This window comes from Dromiciops gliroides, chromosome 3, assembly GCF_019393635.1.
Source record: "Dromiciops gliroides isolate mDroGli1 chromosome 3, mDroGli1.pri, whole genome shotgun sequence".
Classification (NCBI taxonomy): Eukaryota; Metazoa; Chordata; class Mammalia; order Microbiotheria; family Microbiotheriidae; genus Dromiciops; species Dromiciops gliroides.
Genome location: NC_057863.1, coordinates 367890113 through 367903745, shown reverse-complemented (window position 1 = coordinate 367903745; position 13633 = coordinate 367890113). Strand labels below are relative to the sequence as shown.

The 13633-nt window shown below is 36.1% G+C and overlaps 1 protein-coding gene across 1 annotated transcript in view; it reads left to right on the top strand.

Annotated features, from left to right (window-relative positions):
* ARHGAP15 (Rho GTPase activating protein 15) overlaps nt 1-13633 on the top strand; it is an 880171-nt gene that overhangs the window by 33576 nt on the left and 832962 nt on the right. The window contains exon 2 of the mRNA XM_043990715.1: nt 5237-5397. Coding sequence (XP_043846650.1) covers nt 5251-5397 — 147 coding nt within the window. The 5' untranslated portion in view covers nt 5237-5250. The remainder of the gene's footprint in view (nt 1-5236; nt 5398-13633) is intronic.

Sequence of the window (13633 nt, the reverse complement as noted above, 5' to 3'; positions counted from 1 at the left end):
TCTATTCTTATACCCCAGGTTTAGACATTCTACTGTTAAGGGCTAGATCGTGATCTATTTGTTGAGCAGAATAAGGTTAGTAGTTAATAGTGGTACCTGATAGTTTACAATTATATGTTAGATTATGTCCATTATAAATGGACACAACTACTCTAAGAAAACAAGGTGATTAATCACACTTCAGTGTGGCAAAGGTCATTTGACCAATGCTTGTCAGAGAGGACTGGGCCAGGAGATAGTTCGGGAACATGAGGCACTGCTTGGAAGGGCAGGACTGGATCAGGTACTGAAACTGTGTGGCATAGGGAAGCCAAAAGACAGCCTGGGGGTACTTAGAATCTAGGGGTGGAGAAAAGAGAACTCCAAGAACTCAAACTGTCAATTTATTCTCATTTTCCCACTTTTCCAAGATGGGGAAAGGCACAAGACAGATTCCCTAGAACAGAAATGTCTCGATACATTCCTTTCTTCTGTAATACTACAATTCCCACCAAACAGGATAGCCAGAAAAATTTATTTCCTAACACTACTTGGGAGGTTCCCATATCCTCTTCTCTAGTGTACTTGCCACAGTAAGCTATCTGTCTAGAGAAATTTCAAAAAAACTGGGGATGTTTCACGGGGACAACCAAAGAGACATTAATGCTCAGGGGGTGTTTTATACACATAAAGTACAGTGAGAAATATGTTAAGCAGTAAAATGATGGAGAGTAGAAGAAAGAAGAAGCAGCTACTGTCCCTGGGGAGTTTACAGTGAAGTTGGAAAATAAGATATCCTCTACACATAAGACTGTGAGAGGGAAATAAAAGAACACACACACAAAAGTTAAATAAACTGTGAAGAGCTGAAAGAATACAAATGAAGGAAGTGATCAGAATGCGGAAGATTAGGCAGGAAAGTAAAGGTCTAGAAAACATGAATATAGGATATGATTTTGGAAAAGAAAAGTTGGCACAATAATGCATGAGAGGACAGAGACCTTCTATTGAACAGCATGTTCACAAAATGATTGGGATGAAATAGAAGAGGCCTGAGAAGAGGCCTCCCCACCTAGAGTAGAAGGTTTCTGAGTTGAAAAACAGCAACAAAGAAAGTTGGATAGTCAAGTCAAGTAAACAAGCAACTACTGGGAGTCAGACACTGTACTAAGCACTGGAAAAATGAAGGCAAAGGCAAAAACTCTTGTGAAGTTCATGATCTTATGGGGGAGACAATATGTTAATTACTAAGCTCAAACGAGATATAGACATATTATGCATATATATATATATATATATATATATATATATATATATATATATATGATAATTTTAGAGCAGGAACTGATATTAAGGAGGACTGGGAAAGACTTCTTTCAGAAAATGACAGTTTAGGTGAGACTTCTGGTAAACCAGGGAAGCCTGGAAAAATAGCTAGGGGTGAAGCGATTCCTATGAAACAAGGTTTTTCTAAAGATCAGGAGATGGAATTAATTCAGAAGGAAGAGAGTGTGATGAAATAATGGGATTTAGCAGATACTCAAAGACCCACCTGGAGATTAATTGAGACTGATTGAATCAAGTGAGAGTGATTGACTGCTGATTAAGCCTACTTCAAGTTAATTGGATTGTAATCACACCTGGCTATCCCTTAAGAAGGGATTGTTCTCAGAAACTAGACTGTGAACTCAACTTGAGAACACCTTCAAAGCCAATGGATTTGGATGATGCCAACCAATCACCTTGAAGCAGTGTGTAAGGACCGCCTCTGTTCCAGATCTATAAAAAAGCTTCCACAAACAGCTTGCTAAGGAGTTCCTGATTAAAACAGGCTCTGGGGAGAGTTCCTGATTAAAGCAGGCTTGTGGTTAGTACTTCAGGAAGAACCCAACCAAGCTGGAACTCTAGGCTAGGTAGGACTTCTTTTTCATAACCTTCTGAACTCTTTGTAAATATCTGTATGCTCTAATAAATGTTTAATGCCCAAAGACTGGTACTGAAGCCTTTTAATTTTTGGTGACCACAATTAAGATTTTAGACATCACAAGAGCTAAGACAAAGTGAACTTTTTAATGATAGAATAGGATTCTTGAAGGCCCAATGAATGGGAAAGGAAGATACTCAATATCATGTTCTTTCCTCTACACCACTACTGAATGATGACATAGAATCATTACAAGTATAATAATCATTATTGAAACTATATATATATGTAGATATAATATATGCATATATACATACATGTGTATATGCATAGCATAATGACCTATAAATACTAATATAGTTTGAAAATCTTATTTGCTTTATATACATGGTTACAAGGCATTAATGGATCTAAATCCAGCCATGGTGAATGTCTTTCTCCTTTCTCTCCTCCCACTCTCCCCCAAAAGAGTAATACTTAGGACTTGAATCTAAGCATCATTCCTAAAGTGGTCCAAGAACATTTAAAGCTAGGCAACAGTTGTGACCTGGATCTTCACTGACTATTCATTATTTCACTCTCAAAAATATGCTATGATATAATTTTAATCTTGTTGTAGCAGGTACCATCATAAATATCAGATTCATTGCTTTTATTTACTTGAGGTGACTAATTATTGGGCTATTTATGGGGACAAACTGATTCATAATGAAGATCATAAGCAGGAAAATAAAACGCATCATAATATGCAAACAAAAGCTTTCTTTCTGGCATTTACTTTTCCAGTGGATAAAGGATATTGAAGAAATGATCATTTATCTTTCTACATAAGATTAGATTCAGCTTGACTTTTTTCTTTGACCTTTTTTTCATTATTGGTTATAGAGAAGTGTAGAATGTAGTCCCATTAGACCAAGAGAAAAGATCTTATGCATGCTGTAGTGACTATACATAATAAATTGCCAAACTATTCCCATCAGAACAGACCTATATATAATTATGTATGCATGTATGTAATAAAAGGAATAATGTTTTCTAGTTACCAGAGGATTCTTGCATATAGTCATGGATTAGCCCATCAGGAGAATCTTTGGCCTGCTTGATTCCTACTTTGGTTTCATTATTCAGTTGGTCCGCTCTCCTTATTCGTGGTTTCATTTGTAATTTTCTAGAGTATAACATTTCTAAACGTTCACTTATACCCAAGATGCTTCACTTCCTTTTGTTTTCCTTATTCAGCCAGAATAGCTACCATTTGCAAAATTATTTACAGTGTTTATCTTATTTGATCCTTACAATCCTATGAGGTAGGTGCTATTATTATTCCCCCATTTTTCAGTTGAGGAAATTGAGACTGAAAGGTTAAATGACATGTCTGAGGTTACACAGTAAGTAAGTATCTAGGGAGAGTGTCTTCCTGACTCTGAATCTACCACTTGGTTTTTCATGTAGGGGTAGGGACAAAGACTGGACCTGTGATTTCATTGATACAGGGAACTCCCAGATCAGGAAATGCATTCTACTAATGGAATTTGACACTGTCTCCACAGTTTGTAGTCTTAGAGAAATGCCTACAGCACCAAGAGAAGAAATGGCATGGCCAAGTCACATAGCCAGTATGTGTCAGAGACTGGAAATGAACTCTAGTTTTCATGACTTCAAGGCTTACTAAGCCATACTCTTCTTTTTATTATTTTTTCTTAATAACCTTAATTTCCTCTTTATCTCCTTCCTTTATTTCTCATTTTTCATTAGTTAAAATTGTGTACTGATTATTCTTAAAAGGTTTCAAACTTTGCCCTCCTCCTATGTGTCATGGTTTCCGATGAGATTGTCATGATAATAAAATTTCATATATTGGTGGTATGATTGGGCTTAGCCTGTTCTCAAGCATTCTATGTCTAAAACCAATCCATTTACTTGGGCTGGAGATCAAATAATTGAGTCCAGTGATCATAATTCATATCTTTAGCACCCCCTTTCCCCTCTTTCTTTACCAATCATAGTAAAGCAACTAATAAAGAAAAGTCCTGAAGCAGTGAGTCATAGGAAGATTTTTAATGGAGTTGGGACTGTACTATTTCCTACTATCATAGAAGGGGATGAAAATACCCAGAAAATGGAAAGAAATAATCTTACTTGGCTTCTATTTTTTAGTTCCTTTTTCTCATTACTATTCTTTGTTAGAGCTATCAAACATAGAATGGAAATCACTTGAAGAACTGTGGGAAAAGATGGAAAGGATGGGGTCTGATATCCATGCTGAGGCCAAGATAATACCTTAAGTTTTTGCCCAATTGTTATTTTAAATTGCCTCATGGTTGGGGAGGAGAGGTGAAGAAGAGGAATCCCTTTTGATCTCTGTTCTATTGTCTTGACCACTGGTTTATTTTTATGCCCTTAAGGCTTGTTTAGACAATATCACCAGTCCAAATACAAACTTTCTTCCTGCAACATTTATATTTCTCTCCCCTGAGAATCCAATTTATGTCTATAGCTTGGTTAATCCCACTGGGGACATATAATAATGATTTGTCTCTCTTTCCATTTTCTGTATTATTATTCTTGCACCATTAAATTCTTCCAAACGGATCTTTTATATCTAGGTTCATAAAAAAATAACCATCTCTCTTTTCTCCAATATTTACATTAGGCCTATGTCCAGCAAAGTCAGTGATATTGGCAGATGCTAACTGGTCAGAGAATAACACTTTAATCTTCTCTATTGCTACATTTTTTTGGTGGGTGGATAAAAAAGCATGATGATGAGGCCAAGGTCATGATTTTGATACTCATTTGAACCAGTTTTTCCATGACCAAAGATTTTTGTCTAAACTCTGTTTGCTGTCTTGTACTTGCATGCTTTAGGGTATATGATGGGCTGAGCAAAAGGGTGTGAATCTTTCAGTGTTTTTCTCAAAAAAAAAAAAGCAACCCACATCACCAACAATACAGACACCAACACAACCAACAACAATGTATGCGTGGAAGGTGATATGACTGGTAGTTTAGTCTCCACATAGCAGTCTTTCCCCTATGTATTTCCTAGTTGATATTGTGGTTTTTGGTTGACACCATCCTGTGTGCTTGTTTTATTAGAGTAATAATATCTGCCTACTTTTGAAGTTCTTTAAGCTTGTATAATTTTTTTACATGTTAGAAGTTCTTTAATTGATAAAAACAACTACAAAGTAATTACTCTGGTCATTAGTACTCAGAAGCTGTCTTTTCCATTTGTTTAATCTTTTTACCCTGATGATTAACAGGCAATGTTATGTTCTGCTAAGAGAATGTATATACTTAAAATAATATAATATTTTTGCAATTTTTCAGGATAGCACTCTAACATGCAGAGTTCTACCAGTTCTGATACCTCTTCCCACCAAAGCACAGGAGCTGTACAAATGAGGATCAAAAATGCCAACAGCCACCATGACAGACTGAGCCAGAGTAAATCCATGATCCTTACTGATATTGGGAAGGTCACTGAACCTGTAAGTAAAATACTGTGAATTTACTGCCATAGAAATTGTTAGTGTTAATTTTTTTCTAAAGCTAATTACTCTTGCTCTATCTGTTCTTGTAATGTGCATAAGAAAACTGCTTCTGTAATGTGTTTTATCCTTCCTACTTATAGTCATAATAACCTCTCCTCACCCCCACCCCAGTTGTGAGAGGAAGAACTGGGCTTAATCCAGAGTTATAAAATGGATTTGGTGGTAGACTGAAGAGCACCTTTGACTCATTTTAAGGGCCTCCACTATCATGCTTCAGTGTCATAAAAATAATGAGGCTATGCTAGCATGTGGTGTTTGTACTTCCAAATACAGTACATCACTTCCCAAAGCCAGGGGCTAAAATTAGCTAGGAAGAAACTGAAAATTAAAAAAATCTTCCCCCAAAGAGTGTCCCTCTTTCAAAATTGCCAAATATTAGAAGGTAAAAAATTATTGGACATTGGAATATGATGATGGTCTAAAGGACCAAAGGAGCATGGCTGCTTAACGTTTGGCAAGTTAGTCTTTTTTGTTGAGATTCAAAAGAATCTCTCCACAAAAAGATGTGAAATACAATAGTTGGAGATGAACTCTATTGCCAATTGTGTCCCTGCCCCTGCACTCATCCTGAGCTACTAAACGAACTGATTGCTATGAGTCTCCTCTGGTTAATTTTCTTCCATAATGGTGGTAACTTGCAGCTGAGGCCATATGATGTTACAAAATTATTGATGCAACGTTAGCCACTCTTTTGGATTTCATATCTATTTTGTTCTCACAGCAAGATCAAGAGTGAGAAATAGGTTAGCTAGGGATAGGCTCTGAATCGCAGTCACCTTTTTGAATCATGTGGGCTATTAATTGGATGTTCTTTTAATATAGTAGGTGCCCATGAAATATTCAGATCACTAACTGAGTTATTAAATGGAATAAACTTGCTGGGTAGCCTGTTACCAATTGTATTTATTCTGCATTTTTCATTCTAAGTTCAATTGCAAAATTAAGCCACAGCTATTTCTTCTCGGGGGCTAGAGAAATATATGATTTTAATCATCCTTTCTTCAGTCGACTTAGACAAATTTGGCATTGGGAAGGCAATGATTATATTTCTGGAGTGAGAAATATCTCTTTAGATCAAGGTAACTAATGAGAGATTCATTTCCCTTTATTTACTTTCTCATTTGAAAGTATCATCATCAGCTGGAAATGCATTGGGAACCTGACTTAGCTTTTCCACCAACGACCATGTTCCTCAACCCTGAACTCGAGACAGTGTTTACAGTAAATTATTGGAAATGCTAGAATGTATTATCAGTAAGAACTGTACCTTTGAAAAAGTTTAAAAGTTAAGTATATTTAATGATGCCTAACATATTTTATTGGCTGTGTTTAACAAAAGGCACTAGGCTGCAGTTGTTTTTGACAAGCATGAAAACATCACAGCATGAGACTGCAGAAGGAATTATGTAGAGAAATTACAAGTGATCCATCTCTCAATGAATTATCCACCTCAATAGCCTGCAGAACTCAGCTACCAATTAACACCTACTTTATTACATGTTGGGATGTACTTAATAACTTTCATGTGTTTATGCACTATTACCTTGACTGATGCCTCTTGTACAATTAGGCATAATTGGCATATCAATATGCAAAAGTTAAAAGGATTAACCCTCTTAAAACTAATGAGCATTTCTGTATCCAGCTGCTAAATGAGACAAAATTAGCATTTTTCACTTTTGGGCAGGATTTGATCATGCAGTTTCTCATTGTTGATATTACCTTGTTACATAACTTTAGTTTAGGGGGTTGTATGCTGGACTGGTAGAGAGTAAGAGTTTGGTGAAGTGAAATGAGATGTAATTATCCTAGCTTCCATTTCAGAATCCTTCGTGTGGACCATGTATATTTCTGGGTAAGGAATGAAAAAAGTTACTTTGGATTATGTCTACTCAGTGCATAATCACATAAAAGGGGTATTTTCGCTAGGATATGTCATTTCACCAAGAAAACTTGGCTCAGATGTGCGATATTGAAAGCTTGCCATGGCACTAATTTCCTTTCTGTCTCAGTTCTTTTCATCTCTTTTTGCCATGCACAATTTTCTGACTAGATATTGACAGAATGAAAAGTATTTTGGCATATTTATTCAAACAAGCCTGTTAAAGTTATCTGCTCAAGCCAAACCAAGAGCTCAATTGGGGCCAGAGGGGGGTGGTGGTGGTGGTGGTGATGATGATGAGGGTGGTGGTGGTGGTAGAGAGACAAGATGAAGGCAAGGAAATCATTGAATCATAGATTTAGAGCTGGAAGGAGTTTTAGGGTTATTAGATCCAACAATCTCCAGTTACAGATATGGAAACTGAGGTCCAAAAAGGTTAATTTACTTGCTCAAAGAGCACAAGTAGTAAGTGACAGATCTCATAAGGAATGAATGTAGATACTCAATTAAAACATGATTTCTAAGCAAAGTATACTGAAAGCCTTGCTTTAAGTGGGCAGTGATAGATTTGACCTCACGCAGACCAAACTTTGAAATACTTTAATAGCATCTTGGATACAATGGTCATTATGTGAGGCTCTGTGAGGCAACTGGGTGTAACAATGAATCAAGTCCAGGGACTTGGAGTCAAGAAGACCTGAATTTGCATCCCCTTCTTTGGCACTTACTAGCTATATGACACTAGACAAGTCACTAACCCTCTCTGGACCACAATTTATTCGTCTGTAAAATAGGGATAATAATAACACCTCCTTTATAAGATTGTTACGAGGATGGAATGTGTTAGGATATGTGAAACACTTTGTAAAACCTAAAATCTTATATAGATGTGTATTCATCATGTATTTGGTGGTAGCAATGATGATGGGAATGATTTCTAAAGAGTGAAAAAAAACCTAAATATTCAAATAAACTGTGATCTCATTAGTATGGGTGTTTCCTACAGTTTTAGGGACAGAAACCTAACCTTTTCTGCCCAGTATGTGAGACTTAGATTTTTTCTTATTTTATTGATATATATACATATATGTATATATGTATATAAATATATATATACATACACACAAATACATATATATATATTTACAAAATCAATTAATAACTATAGCACTTTGTGACTTTGTTATTCAGGACACTATTTAGAGCATAGTGTATCATTGTCTTATTAGTATATAATCTGTGTTCTGACCTATAGCTTGAAGTAGGTAAATATGTTAAAGTGTATAGTAGCCACATTAATTTGCACCTAATATATGTGCCTGTGAATGTGCATCTATTAAGCTTATTCTGTTTTTTCTCTCCTTAACTTCCTAGAGGCAATTTAGATGGAGAAAATCAGTTATCAATGCCCCTGTTATTATTGTATTGCTAATCTTTTAGAAATATATTAAATATGTCTCCTGTTTTCTTTAGATACCAAGTAATCATTTTTCACTTGATCAATAGAGTAAAGCCTCTGCAAAATTAAAATAGCAATCTGAGCATTGCTACCTGGGAAATGGTGTGGAGCATGGGAGTATATCAATGAAAACGATCTAGTAACCTGTATCGACAGGGAAGAGCTCACTGGTCTAAGTAATCAGTAATCACTTCCACAACACCCAGAATTTATCTGTCTCAAGGTGGACTGATTCTTCTTTTCCGTAGTGTGACAAGATAGGCAAAATGTTCAGCTTATATACATGCAGAGGCAAGTGAATTGTGCCCCTTTAAAAGCTAAAAACGCTAATATGCAATACAGCAACTGGCTCATTTGAAAAGCTTAGTGCAGTTTCTCATGCTTTCTAGTTGGTCTTATTTATAATAGGAATGTGCTAGCATACTAGACAGTTTAGAATAGATATTAATGAAGAGTTTAAATAGAGGAAATCATGAAACTGCAAACACTGGCTTTAGCAAGCAAGAGCAGTTTCTACATCTAATGCTGGTATCTCCTCCACAAAGCTGTATGAATATTCACTATTTTCATCTCTTAAACCAGACTGAAGTTCATTGCTTCATTCATAACTAATGCAAATAATTCCGAGTCTTTTTTTATTGGTATTCTGATTGAGACTTAGGAGTCTCATCATTCAAGAATGTTAACATATCAGAGCCCTCTTTTCTGTTACCAAACAGCCTGTGTTGTTTTATTTCTTCTTCTTTTTTAAAAAATATGTTATTGGGAAGACAGGAAACACTTTTCTTTTGTTCCTTATTCCTGTGATCATAGAATACTTGCCAAAGTTGTGGCTAGCCAAAAAGGCAGACATAAAAATTGCTAAAAATATAAGCCTTCTGTTTAGCAGAGTTTTGGAGAAATATTATGAGATTCCCGAGCTTGTCCGTGTTTACTTCAAATCAAGCTTATAGTCAAGTATGAGGCTTTGTTTGTATAAATTGTCCTGAAGTGGATCCTGATATTTAATTAAAATGACACTAAATCACATTGAATTGATAAGACTTGGCATCTCCAACAAAGGTAATTGCCCGTATTGGTTTTGTACAAAAATAGAGCTGCTTGGAAAATGTGCAGCCAACACAGACTGTCAACTCCATTTATAGATCGATATGTGAAAACCATTGATCAGGCAGGCATGTGTAACAGTAACACTTTGCATTTATTTGTGTGTTTTTTTTATACCACATTAAGGCTTACAGGATTATAGGCTTCCTAAATATTTTGACTTCCTCATAAATATATTATCTGTTGCATGTTAATTAAATGAGAGTCTGCAGCCATTTCTAAAATTGTTTTTAGTTTGATGATTTCCTTTTATTGCTGTGGATCGTCTGATCTGAAAATGGATTAGTTTCCTTCTGCATAAAGATTATTAAAGCTTATTTTAATGTGCCCTATTTAGTGTAAGATGTTGATGTGTTCCTGCTTTGAAAAATAGAGATACTGACAATTATTTCCTCTTAGCAAGTGGCTGATCATCTTTATTAACTGGGCATTCTCAGCATCCAGCATAAAATTATTTCCTGGCACCACAGCACAATATTATTTTGTCGGCGATTCAGAAAACCCATCTCATTGATTTCTTCTGATAGACTTGTCTCTGTCTTTCCTTGATCCGTATGTATATGTCTGTCATATCTGACTTGTTTAGCACAAAGATCTGATCAAACAATCCATACAAAATAAGTAAATTAGATGAGGCAGAGTCTTAAACAAAGATGATTCCTGTTGCTCTCATTTGAGGCTACTTCTTATGGGCTCCCTATATATGCTGCAGTCCGCAGTTAACTCTTTCTTATCTCATCATTATAAGGATAGTGTTTTGTTCCTAATCTCTATTGGACTGTGGAGGATGGCACACATAAGCCATTTTGGTTTTCAAGGAGAAACTAGAGCCTGGTGGAATGAGGATCAAGCTAGATCTAACCTGCAGATAGGATTTTGCAATAATGTTCCTTCTAATGGCGTTTTCTTTGGCATGGAGAGGTCAATTTTGTTGTGAATATCTTTTAATCCTGCCTATCTACATTTGCGAGTGTAGCTTTCAAGATAATACTTCTGCTCTTGCCTTCCTACACAATATTACGAGTATAATAAAGGAGTCAGAATGTCAGAAATAGTAAAAGTCCAGGCGACATCAGATTCAGGCATTACCAAAGCTAACTGGTCCAGTGTATTCCGCACAGACAAAAAGCTTTAATAACTGGACTTTTGACCTTTCCACAATTTGCTGCAGGATTGGGGGAAAAGATTAAAAAAAGCTTTCAATGCTTTTTATTTCCCTTTGCTGTTGCAATCCCACATCATCTCATGCTGTGAAAATCTTTACTCTGTTTACTAAGCACAAATTAGGCTTGCCAAAGGTTGAAAAAGTTTATTAGTTCGGTTTAGAGGCCGGCACTTCAAAGAGATAGCTCTAGTCTTCCAAAGGAGTGTCAGTCTGTGCAGGGCCCGGGACTATTGAAACTTGGACATAGCTAAATTTGTTTGTGATGTCCTACTGATTGAACATGGCTATGAATGTACATGAGATACATTTTTTAAAGTTAGTCCTCTGATTACTAATTTGAATCCCAAACTCTAACCTTGTTAGCATCTGGACTTATTTCCATAATAACAACCCCTTCAGAACCTACAAAGTAATGAATAATTGACAACAAATGAAATGTTTTGATAGTTGTCGGCACAAAGCATGTTTAATGTTTTGTGTTGCTTCCTAGCTAATTATGTAGATGACACATTTGTCAGACCTTGACTGCCATTAGAAACGTGTTTCCAGAGGGGAGAAAAACAGGCTATTCATAGAGTAATTAACTAGAATGCTCAATGACCTGTGAGAGATTCAAATAGCTGCCAGTTCAGACATTGTTTTGTTACAGAAGCAGAGGGGTAATTAAAATTCCAAATTACAGTGCTATGATGAAGCATTTGTTTGTTGACAGTATACTCTTACTCTAGTTTGTTAATTCTTTTTTAAATTGCTTCTAATCCATTTTATAGCTTTAGGAGTTCCGTCTTTGAATTTACTGACAACTAATATTATGGTAAATTGTTCTTCAATGGAGTACTGCATGCTTGGCAGTTCCATGGGAGCACAAGGTGGGTGGGATGGAATAGCTATTCTTTCCCTAAACTGGCATACCTTATGCTCTCATTGCAACACACGGACCACTAACAGGGAACATCTTGTTAAATATTATGTTCCTAATTGTGCATTAGGAAAAATGAGAAGGTGGGGAGCAAAGGATTTTTTTTTTTAAGGAAAAGGGTATTCTAGAGACTAATATCCAAGAGAAAAATATCCACAGCTCTAGCAAATGATCTTGAGGGGGTATGTTGGGATAGTGGGATTGACTTGTCTGTAGAAGATGCAACAGTCTGCAGGAAAAGCCTGAGCAGATCACACAAAGCACGGCACACTTCACGTTAGTAGCTTCCATCTGATGCCAGTGCCAATACAAGGCAAGGCACCACAGTTAGTGTAAGCTAAAATGTCTTTTCAGTGAACTGGTAGGGGCAAAGGGGGGTAGAGACTGTTTCCAAATGCAGAGTTCTCAGATGGTTCATGCTATAAATGATATCAAGCTTGTTTAAAAAAATGTATATATATATATATGATTTGCTAAATGTGGGAATAGAGTTTTATTAAATAGATCTGACAGAAGTAACATGGTGTTTGATGCCGGGGAGCTGACAGCGGCATCGAGTGAGCTCTGATTATCCTGAAGACATTGTCAGCTAGGATTGATTTCCACTTTCTCCGTTTATGTAACGGTTCCTGTAATACAGCTGACCCCGCATCACGTTACCTTGTCATTTCTCTGCATGGATCAAGACGAGATGAGCTGAAAATAGCTAGACACTGACCTTGAACTTGCCAGAAAAGTGAAAAGTGACAGTGGTGGGGTTTTTTTGTTTGTTTGTTTGTTTTTTTTTTTAGTTCATGTACAAAGATGAAGGCGAACTCTGATTCTGTTGAGTTCACTATCATAGCACAAGGGGGCAGAGCAGTACTGGAGATTCCAGGTAAAACAGATTCTACAGGCACATGTGATAGCTCTGAGATCTGAGAATCAGAGCCAGAGGTCTCATTTTTAAATCTTAGTATAGACATAAAGGAGAATTACTGATGAATCAAAATCTTAGGTCCCCTAATGTTCATAATCAGTAATTTGAAAGTATATATGCTAATTAAAATGGTTACCTAATACCCCATATGGCATCAACCACACTTCTCCCATCCTCCAAATTATGATTTTTTTCTCCCTATTCCCTGCTTCTAATACCTTTCAATCTTAAAATAATTTGGAAATCTAATAAAAACCACTTGGAAACATACTGTAGATGGGGTTTGATAGCTAATGTTCCAAATGAAACTTGATTTAAAACATGCTTTTGTGTGGGAAAGCAGGGAAGAATATTTTTTAAAATGTATTAATACAAAAAAGTTAAAGAATGGTATTGTGAAGATTAAAATGTGTATGAAGTGTTGGAGGAGAGGAACTTTGAGTTTAAATTACACAGTTCATCACCTTAATTTATAGATGAGGAAATTGAAGCTTAAAGACTTGTTTTCTTCATCTCATTTTCCCCCAGCCCTGTCCATCTCAATCTCTAAATAGCAAAGATAAATTGAGGAATTCTGATTCAGTTTTTCCTATATCTATGTAAAATAAGCCCCCCCTCCAGCAATAAGCCTTTAACTACTAATTTTATTTACTTATTTGGGGGAGATCAGCACTATTTATTAAAAAACATGTACATCATGATGTACTTGGAAAATATTTGAC